The sequence below is a fragment of the Heterocephalus glaber genome, unplaced genomic scaffold (assembly GCF_053883595.1).
Source record: "Heterocephalus glaber isolate CG9 unplaced genomic scaffold, H.glaber_assembly_v1.0 deba00000122, whole genome shotgun sequence".
NCBI lineage: Eukaryota > Metazoa > Chordata > Mammalia > Rodentia > Bathyergidae > Heterocephalus > Heterocephalus glaber.
In genome coordinates, this window is record NW_028258138.1 from 46,765,825 (window position 1) to 46,792,186 (window position 26,362).

The window sequence follows — 26,362 nt, forward strand, 5'->3', positions numbered from 1 at the left end:
ATTCCCAGGCCTTTTCAATTTTTGAGACAGAGTCTTGCTAAGTCACTAAATTCCCTAGCTTCTTGCCTCAGCCTTCCAGGCTGCTATGCTTATGAGTGTAGGCTGTTATGCCTACCTTTAAACACTATTCTTAATCACAACATATCCAGTCATTGAATTTATTTGGGAACACTGATTCCAATTATTGACAGTGAACATATTAATCAGCTTTACCTAGTTCATATAAACAAAGATTTTGCTTAGAATGTTTCTCTCAGGTACTCAAAAGCAATCTGTGTTCCTTAAATCTGAAATTTACCTTGAAAATGTACTGGGGAAATATTCAATAAATAGGTAAATAAGCGATAGACTGGAAAAACGGATTCTGCTCCAGACTGGCCATGCGACAAAGTCCAGGTGCCATGGGAAAACGTTATGGAAGATGCTCTTCTACCTTTGAATCAGAGAGAGCTCAATAGCAGTTGAAGGGTGTTATAAACTAGTAACGTATTTCTCAAATTTTTTCATAGACGTCAGGAATGATGGGACAAAATCATACCATGAAAACTGAGTTTATCCTCACAGGATTTTCAGAACACCCAGATCTGAAGACTCTTCTGTTTGTGGTGTTCTTTGCCATCTATCTGATCACTATGGGAGGAAATATCAATCTGGTGATACTGATTTCAAAAGAAAAGAGTCTTCACACACCAATGTACATCTTCCTGGGTAACCTGGCTCTTGTAGATTCTTGTTGTGCCTGCGCTATTTCTCCCAAGATGTTAGAGAACTTCTTTACTGAGGACAAAAGGATTTCACTCTATGAATGTATGGCACAATTTTATTTTCTTTGCACTGTTGAAACTGCAGATTGCTTTCTTCTGGCAGCAATGGCCTATGACCGCTACATGGCCATATGCAGCCCGCTGCATTACCACACCAAGATGTCAAGGAGGCTCTGCATTCAGATGGCAACAGGGGCCTTCATAGCTGGAAACCTGCACTCCATGATTCATGTAGGGCTTCTGTTTAGGTTAGCTTTCTGTGGCTCTAATCACATCAACCACTTTTACTGTGATATTCTTCCTTTGTTCAGACTCTCCTGCATTGACCCTTACATCAATGAACTTGTTCTCTTTGTCTTTGCAGGCTTCATTCAAGTCTTCACAATAAGTAGTGTCTCAATATCTTATCTCCACATTCTTTTTACCATTTTTAAAATGAAATCAAAAGAAGGAAGGATCAGGGCCTTTTCTACCTGTGCATCCCACTTTTTATCTGTTTCATTATTCTATGGATCTATTTTCTTCATGTACATTAGACCAAATTTACTTGATGAAGGAGATAAAGATATACCAGCTGCTATTTTGTTTACAATAGTAGTTCCCTTACTAAACCCTTTCATATATAGCCTGAGAAATAAGGAAGTAAAAAGTGCCTTGCAAAACATTCTGATTAAAAAGGTAATCTCAAGAAATTTTAAACAAACAACATCTACAATAGCTTAATTGTTTAGGAGCAGCAAAACCTTCCACACAAAATTACACAGGGGAAATGCATAAATTGTATGTAAATATATCAATGTAACAAAATGCATTCTTATTAAGCAGCAATATATACATAGTAAAATCTCTTAAAAGCGGTAATCTGTACCAAATATTAACACAAAATTACAAAAACACTAAATTTTGAAGTGATTCAAGCAACTTATTATACTGCCAAGTTCCTGGTCTTTGTAAGTGTCAGAGACTTCATTCAAAAGACAAAATCAAAACTAGCCATTACAAATATATAAATAATCATTGCAAAATTATTTATAATAAGCTCACTTTAATAGTTTAGTGCATCAGCATTCCAGGTAAGGTGAATGAAAGAAGCTTCCACCAATAAGGTCACAACTATGAGCATCAAAACAGTTTTAACAGGATTGACAATACACTATTATAATTACCGTACAAATAATGAGGAAATGAGGTGATTATTATATCTCTAATTTGAAGTTTTGATAGATTTAAATGATTAAACACATATTGTCCAACTTTAAGAGAAGTTTATTTACAGAGTTTACCTACTGCCACATGTATATGAGCAGTCAAACCTCACATACAATTTGAGGATCCTCCATGTCAGTGACTCAGGCTAAGAAAGCTTCCTTCTGGCCCTATCTGAGAGAAAAGGAAGATGTTCAATAATGAGGACATTTTACAGACCATATTATATAGTGACCATATCATATAGTAAAACACAGAAAATATTATTGCTGAACTCTGGCTAGGGCTTAACTAAGATAAAATTTCATTAAAACTGAAAAGTTAGGGCCAGGGATTTAGCTCAGTGGTTTCTCCACCTGCTGTGCAAGCACAAGGACCCAAGTTCAATCCCCGGTACCAAAAAAAAAAGAAAAGTTGTACAAAAGGAATAAAATCTATGGCTATAATGTGATATCACAAAAGAATTACTTTCCAATTATCCACTCACTGTGTTTTGAGATGCTCATATGTAAAGGATTATTCTAGGTGCTAGAATATATCAGTTACCAAAACACCACTTTTTTATTTCCTTTTATAATAGAACATTGCCAAATTTTAATTCCTAACTTCTGGATCAACAAGGATCATAAGAAATAAAATAAAATTTCCATCTTTCACATCTCTTTTTAATCGTCTGAGATCATGTCTCTATTCCAAGAAGGCAAATTTCAGGTTTCAATAGCATGCCAGACTATCCGGCTACCGGAGCCTCACTTTACATAGATAATCAACGTGCTCTGGCTATCAGAAAAAGCAGTGGCACAGCAGATACATTTGTAATTCCCAAATTCATTAATGAAAAAATATAGATACATAATTTCTCTTTGTAAGCCCCAAGAAACCCTAACCTACCTCATTCCAATTATACTTAGACATTTCTGTATTTCCCTCTTTGTTTCAAATTTAGGATCTGTCTAGTCTCACTTCCATCTTTTCCAGGTGACATGCAAATTATTTGTTTCTAATTAAACCTATCAATTTAGGATTTGTCTTGCCTCTCCTCTATCCCTTCCTGGTTGTGTGCACATGTGTAATTCTCTGCATGCTATCAAGGCCTCAAGTGCAAGTGTCATGCTACGGGTGAGCTCTATTCAAGCTGTGGGCCTTGGTGATGTTGGATCCTCATTGGCCCTCTGGTTATCTCTTCATTCCAGCATCCTTTCAGGTATCTACATCCATTTCTAGTCCCTAAATGTGTAGTAATTTTTAAAATCTACATAGAGTTTCACCTCCTGGGATTTACTTTCCAGATTAAAGTATGATAACTCTTTGAATTTCAAAGAAAGATTGTAAGAAATAATAATAGATCAAGGTTTTAAAAATATATCCAAAGGCTCTTCAAATTTTCCCAAGAGCCCCATTTGATTCTTTATTGTATAAATTCCTCTCTACTGATATTTTCATATTTTACTCCTTTACTTTTTATTTGTATTTTAATCACAGTAACTACACACTCTTGTTTATCAGTGGGACTATGTATTTCGTTCAAGCAGTTTTCCAACAACACTTTCACCAATTTCTTAAAATCTAGACTATCTTTAACAAGATCATTTCACATTGAGTTGCACTAATGTCTGCTATCAGAAATCCATGGTTAAACGTGGTCAAAATAGGTAAAATAGACACCAGCATGAGACAGGGAGAAACATTTAAAAGGAAGTATTTCTATACAAACTTGGTTTATTCAGGAATATTCATTCCTGTGCTTTGACAATCCCCACATGCCCAGACAGCACTGCCATCTCAAAGAGTGGCATAATGTGTTCATAATGTGAATCACTGTGTTGTCTGATTAGTTAATATCATGCATGTTTCACCATACAGAGATTGGAACTTGAAATATGTGTAGTTATTTTAATGCTGAGAGCACTTCATTTTTACATTTTAATCATTGGGGTGTTACTTAAATCATTTTGTTTTCTGTTGTCTAGGTCAATTGTTAAGTATCTCTGTATGGAAATTTTGGTAGCTCTGAGAATATTTATTCTACACACACACACCTCTAGCCATACCATTTACCTTCCTTCCACAGATCTTCCCTCTTAGGAGGGTATTAGTCTTCAGTTCCTACCACTTCCAGCCCAGGAAAAGTGTACTGAAGTTGCCATTGTAGGTTGGGACACATCTGCTCTATCAAGTGACCTATCTAATCATATAATTTCAAATGTTGAGCCATAGGTGATGCTAATGAACCAGCAGAGAAGAATATAAAGCAAAAGTCCATTCAGCTGTAGAGCCATACTTTTAAAACTTTAATCCTTCAGTTTAATATGAAAACTCTCATACTGTATTTTTTAACCTGTTTAGGTGACACTATATTAGGAGTGTGTGCAGGGTAGGCAAAAAGGTGTATTAATGTGAAATTATTGTTGTATCAGGGAAAATAAAAGACTTCATTTCATTTCTGGATATGCCAGAGTATTATCTTTTTGGCTTTCAAAACTTTAAAATGGACACTAACCTGAATAATTTTTATAAATTTAAAGTATCATTAATTCCTTATTTAAATAAACATTTATCTAAATAAGATGCAATTTTCATTTATTTTAAAAGAGGAAGCACTTTCTTGCAGATTGAATTAATTAATTCCTTGAGAAAATATGTAAAATTGTGTAAAGCGGCAGCAGTGCCATAGTTGATACGAAAAGAGGTGACATAAGAACAGTCATATAAAAAGAACATTTATTCAAATATATTTATGTGCATATTCTTAGATATTTTCCTAACTTTGTGAATTTTCAATAGCTTCACATGCAGAAGACATTATATTTATCTACAAAAATTTATCTTGTACTGTATCATCAAAAATTTTCTAATTGTTCATGATGCTTGGTAGTTAACGCATGAACTACTTTCAAAACTTCATAAAACTGAACTTTGCATGTAGTTTTAAAATTATTTGTAATGATTTATTTATAACTATAAAAGCAAACTTTTAAAAATATTTCTTAAGGAAAATATTTACTGGTTATCTCCTCAAACTATTAAAAATCAAACATAGGCAGAGGATTTAGCTCATTGGTTTCGCTGCCTGCTGTGCAAGCTCAAGGACCCGAGTTTGATCCCCGGAACAACAACAACAAAAAAAATCAAACATAGGGTCAGGGATTCAGCTTAGTGTTTCTGACACCTGCCTTGCAGGTGCAAGGTCCTGAGTTCCATCCCCAGTACCAAAAAATAAAATTAGTTAAATAAATAAATAAAAATCAAACACATAGCGTACAATTCACACATGAAATTTTCTTTCTCACCTTTGCCTAGCTTGCACTCTGTGGTTTTTCCAAATGACCAAAAATATCAGCTTCTTTTTATTCCTCTAAATTGTCCCTGAGGGCAAACTTCATTTTTCTAGCTCTTTTGCCAACTCTTTATGATGCTTGATTAGAAAAGTTCAGATTACTTTATAGTACAAATTCTTCCATGTGATCTCACCTTCTCTGGACTGTAACAGATAAATGGCAATTCTTGTTTTCACCTAAGACTGATTGTAATATATGAAACCTGATTGTTCTTCCTCTTCTTCCTTCTCCTCCTCCTCCTCTTCTTCCCCTTCTTCCTCTTCTTCTTTTCTTCTTCTTCTTCTTCTTCTTCTTCTTCTTCTTCTTCTTCTTCTTCTTCTTCTTCTTCTTCTTCTTCTTCTTCTTCTTCTTCTTCTTCTTCTGCGTCTGTGTCTGCTTCTGCTTCTGCTTCTTCTTCTGCTTCCTCTTCCTCATCCTCTTCCTCTTCTTCTCCTCTTGCTGTTGTTATTGTTCTCCTCCTCCTCCTCCTCCTTCTTTTTTCTTTTTCTTGTTCTTCTTCTTATTCTCTCTCCATGACCACAGAGTCTAGGCCTGGCAAGAAAAGCAAAGAAAAGGGATCCACAATGAAAGGAAAAAGTACAATTGTCTGTGTTTGCAGACAACATAATCATATATATAAAACCCTAAAGGATCCACACCAAAAAAGAACTATCTAACAAGTTATGTAAACTTACAGAATTGAACTAAAATTACAAAATCAATAATGTTTCTATGCCCCCAAAACAAACTCTCTGACAAAGAAATTAAAAACAATCTCAAAAAAGTAGAAATAAACTAATTGAGAATAAATTTACCAAAGAGGTGAAAACTATGATAGTGAATGAAAGTGAAGAACAAACAAATAAATAGAAAGCTATCCCATATTTATGGAAAATTAATATTGTTAAAATATCCATACTAACCCTAAGCATGGTGACCTGATACCATGAAATCCCTATTAAAATTTCAAGGATTTTTTCACAGGAATAGAAAAAGTAATCTTAAAATTCCTATGGCACTTCAAAAGACCAAGAAAAACCAAAGAAATATTTAGCAAAATGATAATGCTCAACACATCTTACAGTGTGATTTCAAAATCTATTACAAAGCAGCAGTAATCAAAACAGAGTGACACTGCCCTAAAACCAGACACATATTGTTGAACATAAGTGATACCAGTATTGAATCCATACATTTATGGTAAACTGATTTTCAATAAAGTTTTCAAAAACACACCACACAAATAGAAAAGTCTTAAATAAATGGTCTGGTGAATTAAATATCTACATGAATAAGAATGAAATTGGATTATTATTTCACACTGCATACCAAAAAACCCTCAACTCAAAATGGATTATGCATCTAAACATAAGACAGCAAACTATAAAATTACTAGAAGAAAACATAGGGTAAACATTTCATGACATTGGTCTGAGCAATAATTTGCTTTATATGACATAAAAAGCACAGGCAAAAAAGGAAAAATAGACAAATGGGACTGCATAAAATTAAAAAGCTTCAGAAAAAATCCCAATGAATAATAAAGAGAAACTCAACTGAATAGAAGGAAAACAAATAACCCAGGTATAAAATGGGCAAAAGATCTGAACAAATATTTCTCAGAGGAAGACATAAAAGTGACCAAAGATAAATAGAGAAAGGCCAAATTGATCTATTATCAGAAAAATGCAAATACAATCAAACGGAGGTACAGTCTAACACCTGGGAATGGCTGTCACCAAACAGACAAAATATAATAGGTATTGGCAAGAATACAAAAAAAAGTAAATGGTTGTATATTGTTGGTGAGAATGTGAATTTGTGGAGCCATTTTGTAAAAACAGTAGTTATCTGGAAAATAAAAAATAGAATCACCATATGATCCAGTAATTCCACTGCTAATTAAAAGTGTGCATGTGAAATGAAATTAATAACTTAAAGATATCTCCACTCTCAAGATGAAGTGATATATCTATATCACTTCATATATATATACATATATATACATATATATGTATATATATATGTGTGTGTATATATATATATGTATATGACACAGCCACACAGTCTTAAAAACATGAAAATCTTGTTATTTGACACAATATGGAGGGCGTTATGTTGTGGCAATAAGTCAGGTGCAGGAAGACAAATATCACATTTCACTTACATGTAGAATCTAAAAATGTCAAACTAAGAATAAATAAACTAGGGGTTACCAGGATTTGGAAGGAAGAGATAGAGGAGACATTGCTCAAATTATATAGATTGTCAGTTAGATAAGAACAATAATTTCAGTTTGTCTTGTTGTGCAGTATGGTGAATATATTTTGTAACAATTATGGTATATTCAGAAATTTCTGAGAGTAAATTTTCAGTGTTCTCACTACAAATAATAAGTGCATATATAATAACTAACCAGATTGAGCTATTCCACAATTTACAAACATATCAAAACATCATTATATGCCAGAAATATATGCAATTTTATGTCGATTGAGAACAAATAAATATAAATCTTGTGAGGCCAGTGCACCTGAAATAAAACACTGATATCACATATCCCCCTTGTAAAAGAAAATCTTTCCAACCTCTGATCACACCATACCTTCTCCCTTCTGAGGCAAGCAACCCTACTTTAATTGTTAATTTCTCTATAAAGCTTTTCTTAACTACCCAGGGCAAAATTATTTTCCCTCACTTTGGTTTTACATTCAGGCTGGTGAAACTGATAAGTGGTATACAATGAAAATTAACATACAACCCTTAAAATTTTTGCCTTTTCTTTTTTTCAGTTTTTATGTTTTATTTGTACATGTTTGCAGTACATGATTACATTCCTTATGGAGAGTTGATACATGTACATAACACACCTCAATTTTTTCTTCATCCCCTCCCTCGCTTGATCCTCTTTCCATTTGCAAAAGATCTAGCTCCCTATTTCCTGCTATCTACCTTTTATTTTGCTCTTTATATTTTGTGTTTCTCATATAAGGAAATTCATGTGATACTCAAGCTTGTGTGTCTAATTTATTTCACATAACTCAATGTGTATCCATTTTCCTACAAATGATTCAATTTTACTTATGGAAGAGTAGAACTCTATTGTGTATAAATACTACATTTTTTAAATTCATTCTTCATTTGATGAACACAAGGACACTTTATTTAGCTATTATGAATTGTGCTGCTATAAACATGGGAATGCATACATCACTGTAATAAGATATCTCTAACTCTTTCAGAAAGATACCTAGAAGGGGAACAGCTGGGTCAAATAGAATTTCTAGGTTTAGTTTTCTGAGGTATCCTTATACTGACTTTCATAGTTGTTATACAAGGGTAAATTCCCTCCAACAATGCATAAGTGTTGCTTTTTCCCTTAAGCTGCACCAACACTCATTATTATTTGATTTCTTGATGATGGCCATTCTTTCTCGAGTAGGATGGAATCTCAGTGTTGTTTTAACTTGCATTTCACTAATGACTGGAGATGTTTAAACATTTTTTTTCATGTACTTATTGACTATTTGTGCTTCTTCTGCAAAATTTACAAGGATTTCACTTGTTTATTTTTGATATGGTCTTTCATTTGGGAGGATCTAAGTTTTTTGAGTTCTTTATATAGTCTAGATACTGGTCCTCTGTCAGAGGAACAGATGGAAAAAAACATTTTCTCATTCTATATAAATATATTCTCTATATAAACATATTTCTCATTCTCATTTTCACTCTGTTGTTTACTCTTCTGTGCAGAAGCTTTTTAATTGTAAATGACCCCATTTGTTGATTCTCACTACTATTTCCTATGAAACCTCGCTTCTGTTCAGAAAGTCCTTGCCTATGCTAGTCTGCAAGAGTTCTATTTTATCTTCCAGCAGATTAAGTATTTCTGTTTTGACACTTAGATTTTTGATTCACTTTGATTTTAGTTTAGTACATGTTCAGAGATATGGCTGTAGATTCAGTCTTCTAAACTTTTCCAAATATCATTTGTTTAAAAGAGTGTTTTTTCTGTAATTTTTTTTTGGGGGGGTACCAGATATTGAACTCAGGACCTTGTGCTTGCAAGACAGGCGGCAGAACCACTGAGCTAAATCCTTGGCTGAAAGGGAGTTTTTTCCATTGTATGTTTTTGGCCCATTTGCCAAAGATCAAAGAGCTGAATGTGCCAAGGAGTTGTTTCTGCATCCTTTATTCCTCTATTCTGCGTCCTCTGTTCGATTGATCTACATGTCTGTTTTGTGTCAGTAGCATGCTGCTCTTCTCACCATAACTTTGTAATATAACTTCAAATTAAGGATTGTAATACTTCCTGCTTTGCTCTTGTTACCAGGATTGTGTTTCCTCTTCTGGTTCTACATGAACTTTTGGATTGTTTACTATAGTTCTGTGAAGAATGATGTTGGTACTTCAATGGTAAAATTGTTAAGAAATGGGTATTTGCCTTGCTCCCCAGGTCTCAAAGGATACAGTTAATTTTCTCAATTGAATATATCTTCAATGTTCAGAAAATTGGGCCTCTAAGGTTATAATCTGATGTCAATGATAAGTAAACCCTCTTTGAAATATTTTGTTACTTAAATCATTCTCTACCAATAACATAAATTTTATAATTGACCTCTTTGTAGAAATATTACCCTAAATATTCATGATGATAGAGTTTATTGCTGGCTCTACTTTAAAAACTAACCTCCATCAGGTAACCAATTGGCCTCTGTAAAGTCCTTATCTAAGAAATTCAGATGAGAAAGAATTTAAGGTGTTTTTTGATACAAATATTAACTTCTGAAAACATGTACTTTTAAAAGTTATTTAGACATTTTTTCCTAATAATTCTAATTTTTCAATTTTTAAGATCCTTAAAGCCTTCCATTTACTTTCAAATCTATTATATAAGCACTAAAAATGACTACCGTTAATTTGTGCCACCTCTGAATTCAAGAAGAACCTAAATTTACCAAAAACTAAGCAAGAACACACTTTTATAGTAATAAAGTACTTAAGGAAAGTTTTGGGAATTTATTTAAATAATATTGTTTGATGATATGGATTGTTACCTCAAAGAATAAAATAGCATTTAAATTTTTGTGTAGGACATTATGTATTAAACAAATTAGATTTAAAAGGATTATAATTTCAAACTAGACTTTTCAACTTCCAGTTTAATGTTAGGGAGATTCCTATTATCTCTTGAATCTTGGAAAAATAAAATATGAGTGTAAAATTTATTTCTGCTTGGTCAATTATAATCAACTGGGAAAACTGAAGAAAATTGTTTTATGCCAACTGATTTAAAGCTGACAAGGGTAAAACATTTACCAAGCAGCAATGTAAATGATATAGATTTCAAACATTCAGTTTTAAATATTATTTTTACAAGTTTCAACCCCAAATATTCCAAGGTTTTAAAGTCAGTAATATTTTCAGGAAACTAAATATCTCTCCAAAATAATTTTTCTCTATTCTTAAGATAATAGGGAAAAAGAGAGATTTGTTGTTGCTCTGGTACCGGGGATTGAACTCCAGTCCTTGAGCTTGCGAGACAGGCAGTGGAACCACTGAGCTAAATCCCCAGTCCTAAAGAAAGAGAGATTTTTAAAAAGTATTGTAATCCATCATGGACAATGTATCTAAAAGTATACCTTTACTTAGTACAGTTGTCTTATATGTTTTATATGTTCTCTGACATATTGGTCTGGTTTTTAATCTGTATATATGATAATTATCTTTATAAGATCTTATAAATAAATGAATCTGATGCTGGAAAAATAAAGGACGGATGGAGGGAAGAGGAAAAAATTTGAAATGTGTTATGTATATGTACCAATTCCCTACATGTAAACACTATGTACTGTAAACATGTACTAACAAAAGTTTTTTTAAAAGAAAAAGAAATTTAGAGTTTGGTTGTGGTCAAAGATTACCCAGAAAACTGTCAGTCTGAAAATGTCTATAAGGGGCAACTGGTCATCTAAGGAAAGTGGGTACCACACAGCAGATAAAGTCAATAAATAATCTAATTAATAAATGAATCTCAAATAAATGAATTGAAATAAAGCATTCCCCAGTATGGTAGAACTTTTTGTCCAAAAGGACATATCTAATAGATCAATAATGAAAATTCAAAAGGTACTCTGAAATTTTAGTAAGTGTGATGAAAACAGAATCTTAGAAGATCTCAGAAATATTTGATATTCAAAAACATAAAAGTTGACACTTGAATATTGCTTTTCATAAAACAAAGCATCTTAAGAATGTATTACTACAATATGTGAATATATTACCAAGTGGTTTGAGATCCCTGTAATATAGTAAGGAAATTGTTATTATTTCTAAATGTTGTTTCTATTATCACAAAAATGGAGCAGGTACTTCCTCAATACATTCATTGTGACATTATTCATTTTAGAATTTTAAATCACAGACAACACAAGTTGGATCCCTAACACTTATTCATAAGTTACAACTTATGAAACATAATAGACCTAAAACTGTCTTTTTATTTACTTAATGAAATTGTTGTTTTCTCATTATAAATTTAATAGTCATTATAGAGAATTGGAAATGGAACAAAATGTAAAGAAGAAAAATGTTTTCAATATGTCTCCACACTATCTTTATTTTTACTGTCACACTAGAGTCATTCTGTACATAAAAATTTTTAATATTGTATATTTTGCGTATTTTATCATTTCATGGAATATTCTAAGTAAATACAATTTTTAATGATTTCAAAACACATCATCATAAGGATGGTTGACATTTACTTAACCATATTGACTGAATGATTACCATTTAAGTGTTTGAATTTTTACTGACATTATGGTGAACATCTTATATGTAAAATTTTCTGAGTTTCTTGTTTTATTCTGATAGATTCATCTTCACTGGCCATGAAGCTTTAGGTGTTTCCTTAATCTATAAACAAATTACTTCTAATGATTGTACCAATGTTTACATTTACCAGACATGCAAATAGGGTCTCATTTCACTGTATTCAAGACACTATATATTACCATTTCTTTTGTAAAATGTATAATCATGATTGAAAAAGGAAATACAGCCTCATAAATTTTTTTCCTTTTAGATATTTCTGTTGCTATACTTTATTTATTTTATAGAATTTCTTTCATTTGTTTAAGCTTTCCATAGAATTAAACTAGAGAAATATTTTGTTTATTACAAATAACCTCCCAATTGGTGTTTCTCATTGATTTTTTTCATGATATTAGCATATAGTTACACAATTGAATTTCTCAATTTTTAAACTTTAAGGCTTCTCTAATTTCATAGCATTTGAATTTCTTTATGTTCATGAACATGAATAATTTTACACTGCATGCACAAATGGTATCATAAGTAACCTAGGAGGTTTTTTCCATGGCATGCAGTTTTATTTCTTTCCTCTCCTTCCTCTTGGTCTCTCCTCCCTACTTCTATCCACTTCACTCTTCATCTCCGCTTCCCTGGGGTATAAATATCTTGTATATAACATATGTTTTCCTCCAAAGCATTTTAACTGTATAATTCACAATACATTACTAGAAATATGCAAATGAAAACCTCTTTTCAATTTATAAATTATTTATAGCAAAAATTGATCATTTTAGCCACATATGTGTATAGATATGAGGCACAAAGTTCATTCACATTATGACACCATCATCACCATGTCTGACATTTTTCCATGTTCTTAATATAAAGCTAAAAAATCCATTAATAGCTCCACTTCCTCCCCTCCCCCAGTAACTACTATTCTATTTTATTTCTATACATTTGACTACTGTAGGCATCTCAAGTAAGTGGCATCAATAGTGTCTGTCCTTTAGTATTGGGCTTTTTTCACATATCATAATGCCTTCAAAGTTCATCCACATTGTAACGTGTCAATATTTCATTCCTATTGAATAATACTTCATTGTATATATGTAGTAAACTTTATTTATCCATTCATCTGGCAATGGACATTTGGGTTGTTTCTACCTTTTGGCTATTGTGCATAATTCTTTGAGGTATCTCCACACTGATTTCCATAGTGGTTGCATGAGAGAGAGAGAGAGAGAGATTAATCAACATTCTTAACTGCTACATAATCACTGAACTTATTTGAGAACACTGATTCCAATTGCTGATACTGAATTCTTAAATCAGCTTTACCTAACCCAGATAGAGAAGGGTTTTACCTTGAATATTTCTCTCATGAACTCAAAAGCAACCTTCATGCCTTAAATCTGAAGTTTCCCTTGAAAATATATTCAGAAAATATTTCAAATAGCCAAATGGGTAATGGAATAGAAACATTGATTCTCCCTGAGAATCTTTGAATCCATTTAAGAAACAACATAAGGTGATACCACACTCATGAACTGTGTCAGCTTCCGTGATTGTTAGTACCCAGAAGCCAACGCCAAAGTTAACATGTGTAATAGTATTTTGTGAGAAGAATCTTTAAGTACAATATATGTAATGAATCTATAAAGGTGTCAAATAAAATTGAATACTGTAGTTCATGATTGAAATTGTTATAGGTTAAATAATTAAATGCAGAATGTCCATTTTAAAGAAGATAGCTTTACAGTTTTATCTACTCCCATGTATATACACGTAGGTACCATAACATAAAGTTAAACAGTCAAACCTCATGTAGAATTTGAGGAGTTAGCTTATCAGTGAGTCATGCTAAACTTCTCTGTGCCCCATCCTGAGAGCTAAACAAGGTGTTTAACAATGACTCAATTATGTTGAAAAATAAAAGTATGAGTACTGACCTGTGCAGAGTTCATCTAAAATAATTTTTTCTCATTGAAAAAGCTGAAGTTGTAGAATGCAGATGAAAATGAATGATCTTGATATGACATCACCAATCAATTACTTTCCAATGGTTTGCTCATCCTACATTTATTGAGATCCTGATTTGTAGAACTATTGTCCTAGGGGTTGGGATATATTAGTTACTAAAATTCTACTTTTTCCATTTCCTTAAAAAATATAACATGGACAAAATATTAAATACTAACTTCTGAATCAACAAGAATCCACATAAAATAACATAGAAATTCTTCCTACCACATCCCTACTTTTTTTTCATTAAGTTTATTGGTACATTTTAGGTATACAACACAGTTACATTCATCATTAGGATCCTGTACCTTTACATGATGTATCTTGATTCTTGTTTTTTCCCCATTTGCCTGCCCACCCTTCAAGCCCTCCTCCCCTCCCTATTTGTAAAGACTTAGTTTCAATTTTTTTCCATTTTTCGTATTTTTCCCTTCTTTTCTTTCTCCTACCCCTCCCACTTCCCCTATTCCTTTAGAACTTTTCTTCCTATTTCACAATATCAGTTATACGTTTTGATCCTTATTTGCCCTTTTAGTTTCTCACACCAGAAAAATTATTTGGTAATTAAAAATGTGTGTCCTATTTATTTCACTTAAGAGTATGGCCTAAATGTGCATCCAATTAGCTATAAATGTCTCTAATTTCTCATTCTTTATGGCTGAGTAGTACTCCACTTTATTAAAAAAACAAAAGAAAACAATGAAAACAAACCACATCTTCTTTATCCAGGCTCCAGTTGATGGGCAATTGTGCTGTTTCCAAGTTTTAGGTATTACAAGCTGTACTGCTATGAAGATGGATGAGCATATATCACTGTGGCATGATTCTTTTAATTCTTTGGGGAAGGTACCCAGCAGTGGAATAGCTAGGTCAAATGGGACATCCAATCTTAGTTGTTTGAGATATCTCCATATTTTTTTAAATTTTGTTTTATTGGTATATTTTAGGTATACAATACATTGACATTCATCATTGAAAATTTGCACCTTTACATAATCTCTCTTGGTTCTTATTTTTTTTTACCACTTCCCCTACCCTCCCTTCAACTCCTCCATTCCTCCTTGTTTACAAAGACTTTGTTTCCATTTTATCATTTTCTCATATTAATTCCATTCCTTTCTTTCCTCTCCCCTACCCCTCCCACTTCCTCTTCCCCTTTGCCCCCTTTCTTCCTATTTCACATTCTCTATTATACCTTGTAGGCTTATTTGCACTTTCATTTTCTCACACTAGAGAAACTGTTCAGTATTTACATATATGTGTCCTATTTATTTCACTTAAGGGTATCACCTCAATGTGCATCCATTTAGCTATAAATGTCCCTAATTTCTCATTTTTTATGGCTGAGGATTACTCCATTTTATAAAAAAAACAACACATTTTCTTTATCCAGTCTCCAGTTGATGGGCGATTGGGCTGTTTTCAAGTTTTAGCTATTAAAAATTGGGCTGCTATGAACATGGGTGCACATATATCTCTGTGGTATCGTTCTTTTAATTCTTTGGGGAAGATACTCAGTAGAGGAATAGCTGAGTCAAATAGGACTTCCAGTTCTACTTCTTTGAGGTATCTCCATATTGATTCCCACAGTGGTTCCACCAGTCTTCACTATGACCAACAATGAAGAAAGGTTCCCTTCTCCCAACAATCCCACCAACATTTGTTATTGGTTGATTTCTTGATAGTAGCCATTCTTTCTGGGGTGAGGTGTAATCTCTGCATGGGTTTCATTTGCATCTCTAAAATGACCAGTGATGTTAAACATTTTTTCACATATTTATTTGCTGCTTTCACTTCTTGGAGAAATGTCTATTCATTTCAGATGCCCATTTTTGAATTAGGTCTTTGAATTTTGGGGGGGTCTGATTTTTTTTCAGTTCTTTATATATTCTAGATAGTAGCCCTTTGTCTGAGGTACACATGCAAAAAAATTTTCCCACATTGTGGGTTGTCTCTTAGCCCTGTTGGTGGTTTCTCTTGCAATACAGAAGCCATTTACTAAAATGAGATCCCAGTTGTTGATTCTTTGTGCTAGTTCCCATACTACTGAGGTTTTGTTCATAAAGTCTTTTCCTAGGACAATCTCTTCAAGAGTTCTAACTAACCGATCTCCCAGCAAATTTAGTGTTTCTGTTTTAATATATTTACCCCACTTCAATCTTAGTTTAGTGCATGGTAACAGATATGGGTCTAGTTTTAATCTTTGGAAAGTTGAAATCCATTTTTTCCAACACCATTTATTTAAGAGGCTATCTTTCCTCCAGTGAGGGAGGTTGGCTCCTTTGTCAAAGATGAGGTAGCTGAGTATGTCTGGAGTTGTTTCTGCATCTTCTAATGTATTTCACTGATCCTCAGGTCTATGTCTTTCCTGGTACCATGCTGTTTTTATCACAGTAGCTTTGTAGTATAGTTTCAAGTTGGGGGTTGTAACACCTCCTGCAATGCCTCTGTTGCCTAGAATTGCTTTTGCTATTCTAGGTTTCTTCTGGTTCCAAATTAATTTTTGGATTGTTTTCTCTAGTTCTGTGAAAAATACTGTTGGGATTTCAATCAGCAATGCATTGAATCTATATAGCAGTTTTGGATGTCTTTCCATTTTCTTATATCCTCTTCAATCTCTTTTTTTCAGAGTGCTGCAGTTTTCAGTGTAGAGGTCTTTTGCTTCCTTTTTTAGATTGATTCATACATATTTCATTTTTTTGGATGCTGTTGTAAAAGGGATTATTTCCCTAATTTCTCTCTCAGTAAGTCTCTTATTTCTGTACAAGAAGGATATTTTTTAAATGGTGACCTTGTATCCAGATATTCTACTGAATCTGCAAATTAATTCTAGAAGTCTTTTGGGGGAGTTTTTTTGGTCTTCAATGTAAAGTATCATATTTTCAGTGAATAATGACAGTTTAACTTCTTCCTTTTGTATCTTTACTCCTTTTATTTATTTCTTTTTTCTAATTCTTGTGGCTAATGTTTCCAGAAATATATTGAACAGGAGTGGTAATAGTGGGCATCCTTGTCTTGTTCCTGATTTTAGACTGAAAGTTTTCAGTTTTTGACCATTTAGTATGATATTGGCTGTTGGTTTACCAGAGACAGCCTTAATCAGGTTGAGAAAAAGATCTTCTATTCCAATTTACTTCAGGGTTTTTATGATGAATGAGTGTTGGATTTTGTCGATGCTTTTTCTACATCTATTGAGATGATTATATGATTTTTGTCCTTGGTCTGTTAATATAGTGTATTACATTTATTGATTTAGGTATGTTGAACCATCTTTGCATCCTTGGGATAAATCTGACTAGGTCAGGGTGTATGATCTTCTTGATGACCCTCTGTAATCTGTTTGCCAGTATCTTGTTGAGGATTTTTGTATCTATGTTCATTAGGGAGATTGGCCTATATTTCTCTTTTTGGGTTGAGTCTTTCCATGGTTTTGGAATAGAAGTAATGCTTGCTTTCAGAAATGAATTTGGAAGTATTGCTTCCCTTTCAACTTCATTGATGAGTTTAAAGAGGAATGGCAATAGTTCTTCTCTAAATGTCTTGTAGAATTCAGCAGTGAAGGCATCAGGACCCAGGCTTTACTTTGTTAGTAAATTTTTTATTACATTTTCAATTTCACTCACTGCAATTGGCATGTTTAGAATTTCTATACCTTCTTCATTTAACGTTGGCAATTTGTATGTATCTAGGAATCTGTCCATTTCTTCAGTGTTTTCCATTTTGTTAGAATACAGGTTCTCCAAGTAGGTATTGATGATCCTTTGGATTTCTTCTGGGTATGTTGTGACTTCAAACTTTCTCATTCTTAATTGCATGGATGTGAGCCTTTTCTTTCCTTTTTTGATAAGATTGGCTAAGGGTTTATTGGTTTTATTTATTCCTTTGAAAAACCAACTCTTTGATTCATTGATTTTTATATGGTTCTCTTAGTCTCCATTGCCTTGATTTCTGCTCTGATCTTTATAATTTCTTCTCTTTCTGGGCTCTTCTTTTTCTAGGAGCTTGAGGTTCAGCATTAGGTTGTTTATTTGAGCTCTCTCTCTTGTCCTAACATGGGCATTCACTGCTATGAATTTCCTGCATAGAGGTCAATGTGTCATGGCTCCCAGGCAGGAGGAGGCTTCCGGATAGGCATGCTGCAGCTCCCAGCATAGAGGAAGCTTCTGAGTAGGCATGCCATGGCTCCAAGCCCAGAGGAGGTGAGCAGCACCGGTACCAGGAACACACACCCACCCTATCACCCCCCACACTCGTCAAAATGAGAAGACAGGTAAACAAGCCACAGAACCAGATTTCCAGATCATCTACAGCAATCCCAAAGGGAAACAAGATGGAACACTGATACTTAACCAGCTGGACTCCCTGAACTAGCAACGAAAGAGGATCTGGAAAAAATGAAATCAGAAATAATTTCTCACATAACAGCAAAATTGTGACCACAGTACAAGACATGATTAATAAATCTAGAGAAGATACAGATAAAAAAATAGAGAAGCTGAGGAAATGATGGAATGTCAACATAGGAAACAAATTCAATCCATAAAACAGATACAAACATTTCCAGGAGAATTAAAAACTCCATTGAAAGTCTATGCAGCAGAATGAGCCCATGTGAAGACAGAATTTCAGATATAGAAGATAAAATTGCAATTAGTGACCGTGAAAAGAAAAAAATTCTTTAAAATTTTAAGGGACCAGGAGAAATCAATCCAGCAGCTGCTAGATAATGCAAAGAGGAATCACATAAGAGTGATTGGAGTCAATGATGAAACAGGAGAGAGTGCAGATGACATAAAAAACCTGTTTACAGAAGTGATGGAAGAAAACTTCCAAAGCAGGGGAAAAGAATTTGACATACAGATAAGTGAGGCATATAGGACTCCAACTAGCCTTGATAAAAAAAAAAACAACAACACATAGGCAAATAATTTTTAAGATTCCAGAAATTCAACAGAAGAACAAAATTCTACAAGTAGTTAGAGAAAAGAAACAAATCACATACAAAGGAAAGCCCATCAGAATCACAGCAGACTTCTCAGTGCAAACCCACAAGGCAAGAAGAGCTTGAAGTGATGTGTTTCAAGCCCTAAAGGAAAACAACATCCAACCCAAATTAATGTACCCTGCAAAACTATCTTTCAAAAATTGATGGTGAAGTAAGATACTTTCATGACAAAGTGAACCTTAGGAACTTCATGAATACCAAACCAGCACTCCAAAAACTTTTAGACAAAATCCTAGGAAAAGACAATGAGGTTCACAGCCCCAGGAAGCCCAGCAGAATGAATCCGCCAGGCATGTCAAGAAATTAAAAGCAAAGGGGGAAGATCAAACAAAAAGAAGTATTCATGACAATGATAACTCAATACATATCAGTTATAACCATCAATGTTACTGGTCTCAATGCACCAATCAAAAGAAATATACTGGCAGAATGGGTCAAGAAGCAAGAACCAACAATATGCTGCCTGCATGAAACACATTTAATTCAAAAAGAAACTCATACACTGAAAGTTCAAGGGTGGAAAACAATACTCCATGCGAAGGGCACCTGAAAAAAAGCAGGAGTAGCTATCCTCTTTGCAGGCCAAATGGACTTCAAACCCACACTGATTAAGAAAGACAAAGAAGGACACTATATCCTTGTAAAGGGAACAATCCAAGAGGAAGAGATGACAATCATAAATATCTATGCACCAAACACTAGTGAGCCCAACTATGTAAAATAAATACTAATGGACATGAAAAACCATATAAGCACAAATACAATAGAAGTGGGGGACCTCAATACCCCATTGTCACAAATAGATAGATCAACTAGACAAAAAACAAGCAATGAAAAACTAGAACTCAATCAAACTATTGAAGATATGACCCTAACAGATGTTTACAGAGTGTTTCACCCCTCAAAACCAGAATGCACATTCTTTTCAGCTGCACACAGGTCATTCTCCAAAATAGACCACATACTTGCTCATAGAACATATTTAGGTAAGTGCAAAGGAATTGAAGTTATCCCCTGTATATTTTCAGACCATAGTGTGATGAAATTGCAGATCAACAGCAAAAGAAACTGCAAAAATTCCATAAACACATGGAAATTGAACAACACACTTCTGAATAACCAGTGGGTCACAGACGAAATTAAAGAAGAAATCAGACAGTTCCTTCAATTAAATGACAATGACAATACAACATGTCAGAATCTAGGAAACACAATAAATGTGTTCTTATGAGGGAAATTCATAGCAGTGAATAATCAGGTTAGGAAAACAGAATGTGCCCAATTAAACAACCTGATGCTGAACTTCAAGCTTCTAGATAAAGAAGAGAAGGACAAACCCAAAGCTTATACAAGGGAGGAAATTATAAAGATTAGAGCAGAGATCAATGCAATGGAAACTAAGAAAACAATACAAAAAATCAATGAAGTCAAGAGTTGGTTCTTCCAAAGAATCAACAAAATTGACAAACCCTTAACCAACCTTACCAGAAAAAGGAAAGAAAAGGCCCAAATCCATGCAATTAGGAATGAAAAGGGTGAAATTACAACACACCCAGCAGAAATCCAGAGGATCATCAATACCTACTTCCAGGACCTATACGCCAATGAGATGGAAAACACAGAAGAAATGGATTTCATTTACATTTTTTTCTCATAATTTTTCCTTTCCCTTCTTTCCTTTCCCCTTCTCCTCCCACCACCTCTACACCTTTGGACCTTTTCCTATTTCAAATTATCAATTATTCATTTTAATCATTTTAATCCTTATTTACACTTTCAGTTTGTCACCCTAGAGAAACTAATCAGTATTTACACGTGTGTACTATTTATTTCACTTAAGAGTATGGCCTCAAAATGCATCCATTTAGCTATAAATGTCTCTAGTTTCTCATTCTTTATGGCTGAGTAGCACTCCATTTTACAAAAATACCCACATCTTCTTTATCCAGTTTCCTGTTGATGGGCACTTGGGCTGTTTCCAAGATTTAGCTATTACAAACTTTGCCACTATAAACATAGGTGCACATATATCGCTGTGGTATGATTCTTTTAAATCTTTAGGGAAGATACCCAGCAAGGGAATAGCTGGATCAAATGGAACCTCTTGCCCTAGTTCTTTGAGGTATCTCCATACTGATTTCCACAATGGTTGCACCAGTCTGCACTTCCACCAAGAATGGAGAAGGGTTCCTTTCTCCCCACACCACCATCAGCATTTGTTATTGGTTGATTTCTTGACAGCAACCACTCTTTCTAGGGTGAGGTGGAATCTCAGTGTTATTTTCTTTTACATCTCTTGAATGACCAGTGATGTTGAACATTTTTTCATATATTTATTTGCTGCTTTTATTCTTTGTCTGAGAAATGTCTGTTCATTTCAGATGCCCATTTTTGAATTGGGTCTTTGAATTTAGGGGGTCAGGTTTTTTTCAATTTTTTTTTTTTTTGATACAGAGGATCAAACTTGGGTCTTTGCACTTGCAAGGCAGGCACTGGAACCAATGAGCTAAATCCCCAGTCCTCTATTCTTTATATATTCTAGACAGTAGTGCTTAGTCTGAGGTACAGCTGCTAAAAATTTTTTTCCACATAGTAGGTTGTCTTTTAGCTTTGTTGGTGGTTTCTCTTGCAGTGCAGAAGATTTTAATAGGATGAGATCCCCCTTGTTTATTGTTTGTGCTACTTCCCATGCTACTGAGGTTTTGTTCATAAAGTATTTTCCTATGCCAATGTCTTCAAGAGCTCTACCTAATTGATATTCCGACAAGCTTAGTGTTTCTGTCCTAATATTTAGATCTCTAATTCACTTTGATCTTAGTTTAGTGCATGGTGATAGGTATGGGTCTACTTTTAATCTTTGGCAGGTTGATATCCAGGTTTTCCAACACCATTTATTAAATAGGCTATCTTTCCTCCAGTGAGGGTGGTTGGCTTCTTTGTCAAAGATTATGTGGCTGAGTATGTATGAAGTTCTTTCTGCATCTTCTAATCTATTCCACTGATCCTTGGGTCTGTTTCTTTACCAATACCATGCTGTTTTGATCACAGTAGCTTTGTAGTATAGTTTCAAGTTGGGGATTATGATACCCCCAGCCATGTCTCTGTTGCCTAGAATGGCTTTTGCTATTCTAAGTCTCTTCTGGTTCCAAATGAATTTGTGGATTGTTTTCTCCTTCTTTGCTTTTGATTGCTGTATAGACTGGTGCAAACACTGTGGAAATACCTCATAAAAAAACCACGATTAGAGGTCCCATTTGACCCAGGTATTCAACTGCTGGGTACCTTCGCAAAGAATTAAAAGAATCATACCACAGCAATATATGTGCATGCATGTTGATACCAGTACAGTTTTAGTGGCTAAAACTTGGAAACTGCCCTATTGCCCATCAACTGGATTCTTAATAAAGAAAATGTGGTTTTCAAAATAAAATGGAGTATTACTTAGCCATCAAGAATGAGAAATCAGAGGGGCCATGGATTTAGCTCAGTGATTCTGTAGCCTGACTCACAAACACAAGATCCTGAGTTTGATCTGTGGTACCAAAACAATGAAAAAGTATGAGAAATTAGAGACATTGATAGCTAAAAGTATGCACATTGAGTCCATACTCTTAAGTGAAACAAATAGGTCACACATGTAAATACAGAAGCGTTTTTCTGGTTTGAGAAACTGAAATTGTATTGAGGGTAAAAATGTACAATAGATAATGTGAAACAGTAAGAAAAGGTCCAAAGGGGAAGTGGGAGGGGTAGGGGAAAGGGAAGAAAGAAAGCGAATAAATATGAGAAAAGGAAAACCTGGAAACAAAGTCTTTGTAAATAGGGAGGGATAAAGTGGTTGAACGGAGTACAGTGAAATGGGAAAACAATAAGAACCAAGGATATATACTGTAAAGGTACAAAGTACCAATAATGTGTGTCAATATATTGTATAAGTAAAATGTATCATTAAAATTCATGAAATAAAATAAAATTTTAAAAATTAGTATACCAAAGTTCAAGCAGTGGTGACATGGTACAAGGTTGTACTATCCAGTTTTAGGCTGGAAAGAAATCTTTTATTGCTGGCTTTCTTTGCACTTCAGATTCTTTCAATATAATTTTTGATCAGTCTGCAGTTATCCCTTTGCCATTTATCTTCAATAGTGAAATTCCATTTATTTTTGCTAGCAATACCGCTGATTCCCTCAACTTAAATATTATGCTGTCATGTTTACAAAATTCTAGTTACTATATCTTCCATCCTGCCTGCACTTTCATCCCCCTAACTTCTCATTGTGATCAGATGATTCTTTTTATTCAGCTTTTAGATTAATTCATACCCTACTCTACGAAATTTATTGGATTGTGATTGCTATTGGGTTACATAATTTTGTAGGGGGAGGGGTCCATAGACAAGAAAATAGTCTAGGGGTCTTCTTAGGGCTTCTAGTTTATCCTGACTGGATGGAGTTCAAAGCAAACTATACAGGACCAATTCCAGTGGGAAGAAGGTCAAGGATAGTGTTAGAGAAAGAAAGGAAAAAGCACATAAAGAAAGACACCAAATGTCCTTGGACTTGCACCAAAAAACCAGAAAAAGAGCTGACAGGTGGGACACAGAGAGAACGCCAAGTGCACAAAGGACAAACCATTCCCACTTCTAATAGAATATAGGGGAACAAAGGTGGCAGAGGGTCTCAGTAAACTGAAGGCAGTATATGCTCACACCTGTACCATATACACATGTATTCACTCTAGGATCACTATATTATCCAGTCAAGACAGTCATTATATTCACCACACATTTATAGACCATAATAGACATTCACACTCCCCCTTACTAACTCTAGGCTAACAATGGCCAAGACACTCCCTTGACAAACAGCTGCCCACCACAAAGACCAGGCTGAAAAAACAGATTAAGAACGAGTAAAGAAACAGACACCAAGAAGTGGAGAAAATTTCATTAGAGAGAAGTGCCCCAAAGCAAATCCAGTTATGGCAAGCTCTGGGTGTGAGGGGGTCCACCCTATAAAAACTTCGTGAAACAAAGGAGTAAATGGTCCTCATTTTCTGGAACCCCAAACCTGAGTCTTTCTTATCATGGTAGCTATCTCACCTCTCTTCTCCCCACTTTCCTCTCTAAAAATAAAGGGTCTTTTCATTTTTGAGTGCAGAATAAAGAAACAAGCCTGAATTTTAACAAGATCTCTGGGAAATAAATGGGCATTGATGTCAGGGAGGCCCACATATAAGTCACCTTCAGTTGAGAAACAAGTCTTTGGTTCTCTTTAGCTACTTCTTCTAACATTTGACTAGAAGGATTTCTCATCAAAATTTCCATTAAAGTGGAGCAGTTTCATATTTGTCTAGGTGTGAGATTACCTTTCATGCAGAGGATTACACTGCTTGGGGTCATTTCCTTCAGAGAAACTAGATCTTTGCCTTAACGACATCACATATTGACTAGGTCAGAAACAAACATAGTACTCAAAGTTTTCAGAGTACTACATTTTAGACAAAATCTTGTTTCTGTAAATATAACATATTTGTCATATTGATGGAAAATATTGAGTGAAAGTGCAATTTTAGTTGTTGACATGTTAAACATCTGTGATGACTTGAAGTTTATGATTGTGAAGTCTGTAATGCTTAGGACAACTTGAACTTCTCTTTCATGTCCAGATTCACAGTCCCCAGTAGAATAGCTTCATTTTTCTGCTGGGAACTCTCAGGTACTCTTAGGGGAATTTAAAATCCCCAGTCCTTCCACTTCTGGAAAAAGCTCACAGTTCTACAACTGGTTGACTGTATTTTCAATGCAAACTGATATAATCCACATTTTGTGAGAGTGGTAAATGAAACTTCCAAAATGAACCAGTGTCCAAAGAATTGCCAGTTCTGTTATTGTCAACCCCGTGCTATTGTACTGTTTTCTATTTTATGAAGTCTAATACATTTAAAGGATGTCCACAGTCTCTTTTATTATGTAGATAAGTCCAAATAATATTTGTTTTAAAATTCTTTGTATAATGGTTTTAAAGTATCTCCACAATCTCTTCCAATGTGTTGTGAAGATCAAATGAGATTTATTTTGAAATTCTAGGTATAAAAGCCAAAATAGTATTTAAATTGTAATGATTTTAATTGGACATTTAAAATACAAAAATAGCAAGTTTAAAAATGAAAAGCTGTGTATCATATTCATATTTGATTTTTGAGGTAAAACATGGATAAGCAATAATACTGTGAGATGAATTTGTTCCTTTTGATGACTTATATTGCAATCTAGAACTTTAAGCAATTGAAAAATAGGTTTAACTATGCAAGTTACTACAATTTTCATATAAGAAATATTTCTAGTGATACTGATAAAATGGTTTGCTATATTTAGTCAATGATAATGTTCATTTAAAATTTTAAGGTGTCATTTACATATTGGCCTTACCCTTTTATCCAGATCTTAATATATATCTGCAACTTAAACAATCAAGAGTTTTAAAACAGTTCATTTCAAATATGGTAATGTGAAGATAAAGAATTTTTTTATTCATTAAGTATATTGGCACATTTTAGGTATACAATATGATGACATTCATCTTTGGGAATTTGTACCTTTACATGGTATACCTTCATTCTTTTTTTTCCCCATTTCCCTGCCCTTCATTCAACCCCTTCACCCCTTCTAATTTACAAAGACATTGTTTCCATTTTTTTCTCAGAGTTATTTTGTTTCTCTTCTTTCCTTTCCCTTTCGCTTCCCACTTCCCCTTCCCATTCCCCTTTAGAACTTTTCTTCCTATTTCACATTATCTTCTGCACAGCAAGAGAAATCACCAACAGAGTGAAGAGACAATCCATTATGTGGGAAGAAAAATTTTTATCATATATTTGAGGCTTGCCACATGATGCATCCATAGTCAAGTAAAAAATACAGGAAAGCAAAGTAGCATTTTCATCTCATATAATAACCATTCTGTTGGTGGTAGTGATGAGAGTTGTCCGAATCTACTACCTTGGGAAATCATTAGTAAATCTTCTTATTAAGGCTTCAAACTATAGTTCTCATATTGTCCTCCTTTATTAAGACAATGGTGAATTTAGATGCAGAAAGAACCTTCACAAAATGTTAATATACATATGAAAAACACAACTTCTGTCACAAGATTTTACATGAGACCTCTATTTTGTACTCTAAATTGATGGGAGAAAAATACTCCGTGCTTCAAATAGAATGGAAAAAATAT

The 26,362-nt window shown here is 34.0% G+C and overlaps 1 protein-coding gene across 1 annotated transcript; it reads left to right on the top strand.

Annotated features, from left to right (window-relative positions):
* The first annotated feature begins 406 nt into the window (after nucleotides 1-406).
* Nucleotides 407-9,061, top strand: LOC147830411 (olfactory receptor 5K1-like). The gene is made up of 2 exons (XM_087207581.1): nucleotides 407-1,434; nucleotides 8,973-9,061. The coding sequence occupies exons 1-2, from the start codon at nucleotides 519-521 to the stop codon at nucleotides 9,059-9,061; spliced, it is 1,005 nt and encodes a 334-aa protein (XP_087063707.1). The 5' UTR covers nucleotides 407-518.
* Nucleotides 9,062-26,362: the final 17,301 nt, after the last annotated feature.

Bases quoted from the DNA above. Each gene is read 5' to 3' on its own strand.
- LOC147830411 (XM_087207581.1), top strand. From the start codon at position 519: ATGATGGGACAAAATCATACCATGAAAACTGAGTTTATCCTCACAGGA. The intron at 1,435-8,972 runs TTAAAAAGGTAA...CTCATTCTATAT, and splicing joins TGCCTTGCAAAACATTCTGA to AAATATATTCTCTATATAAA.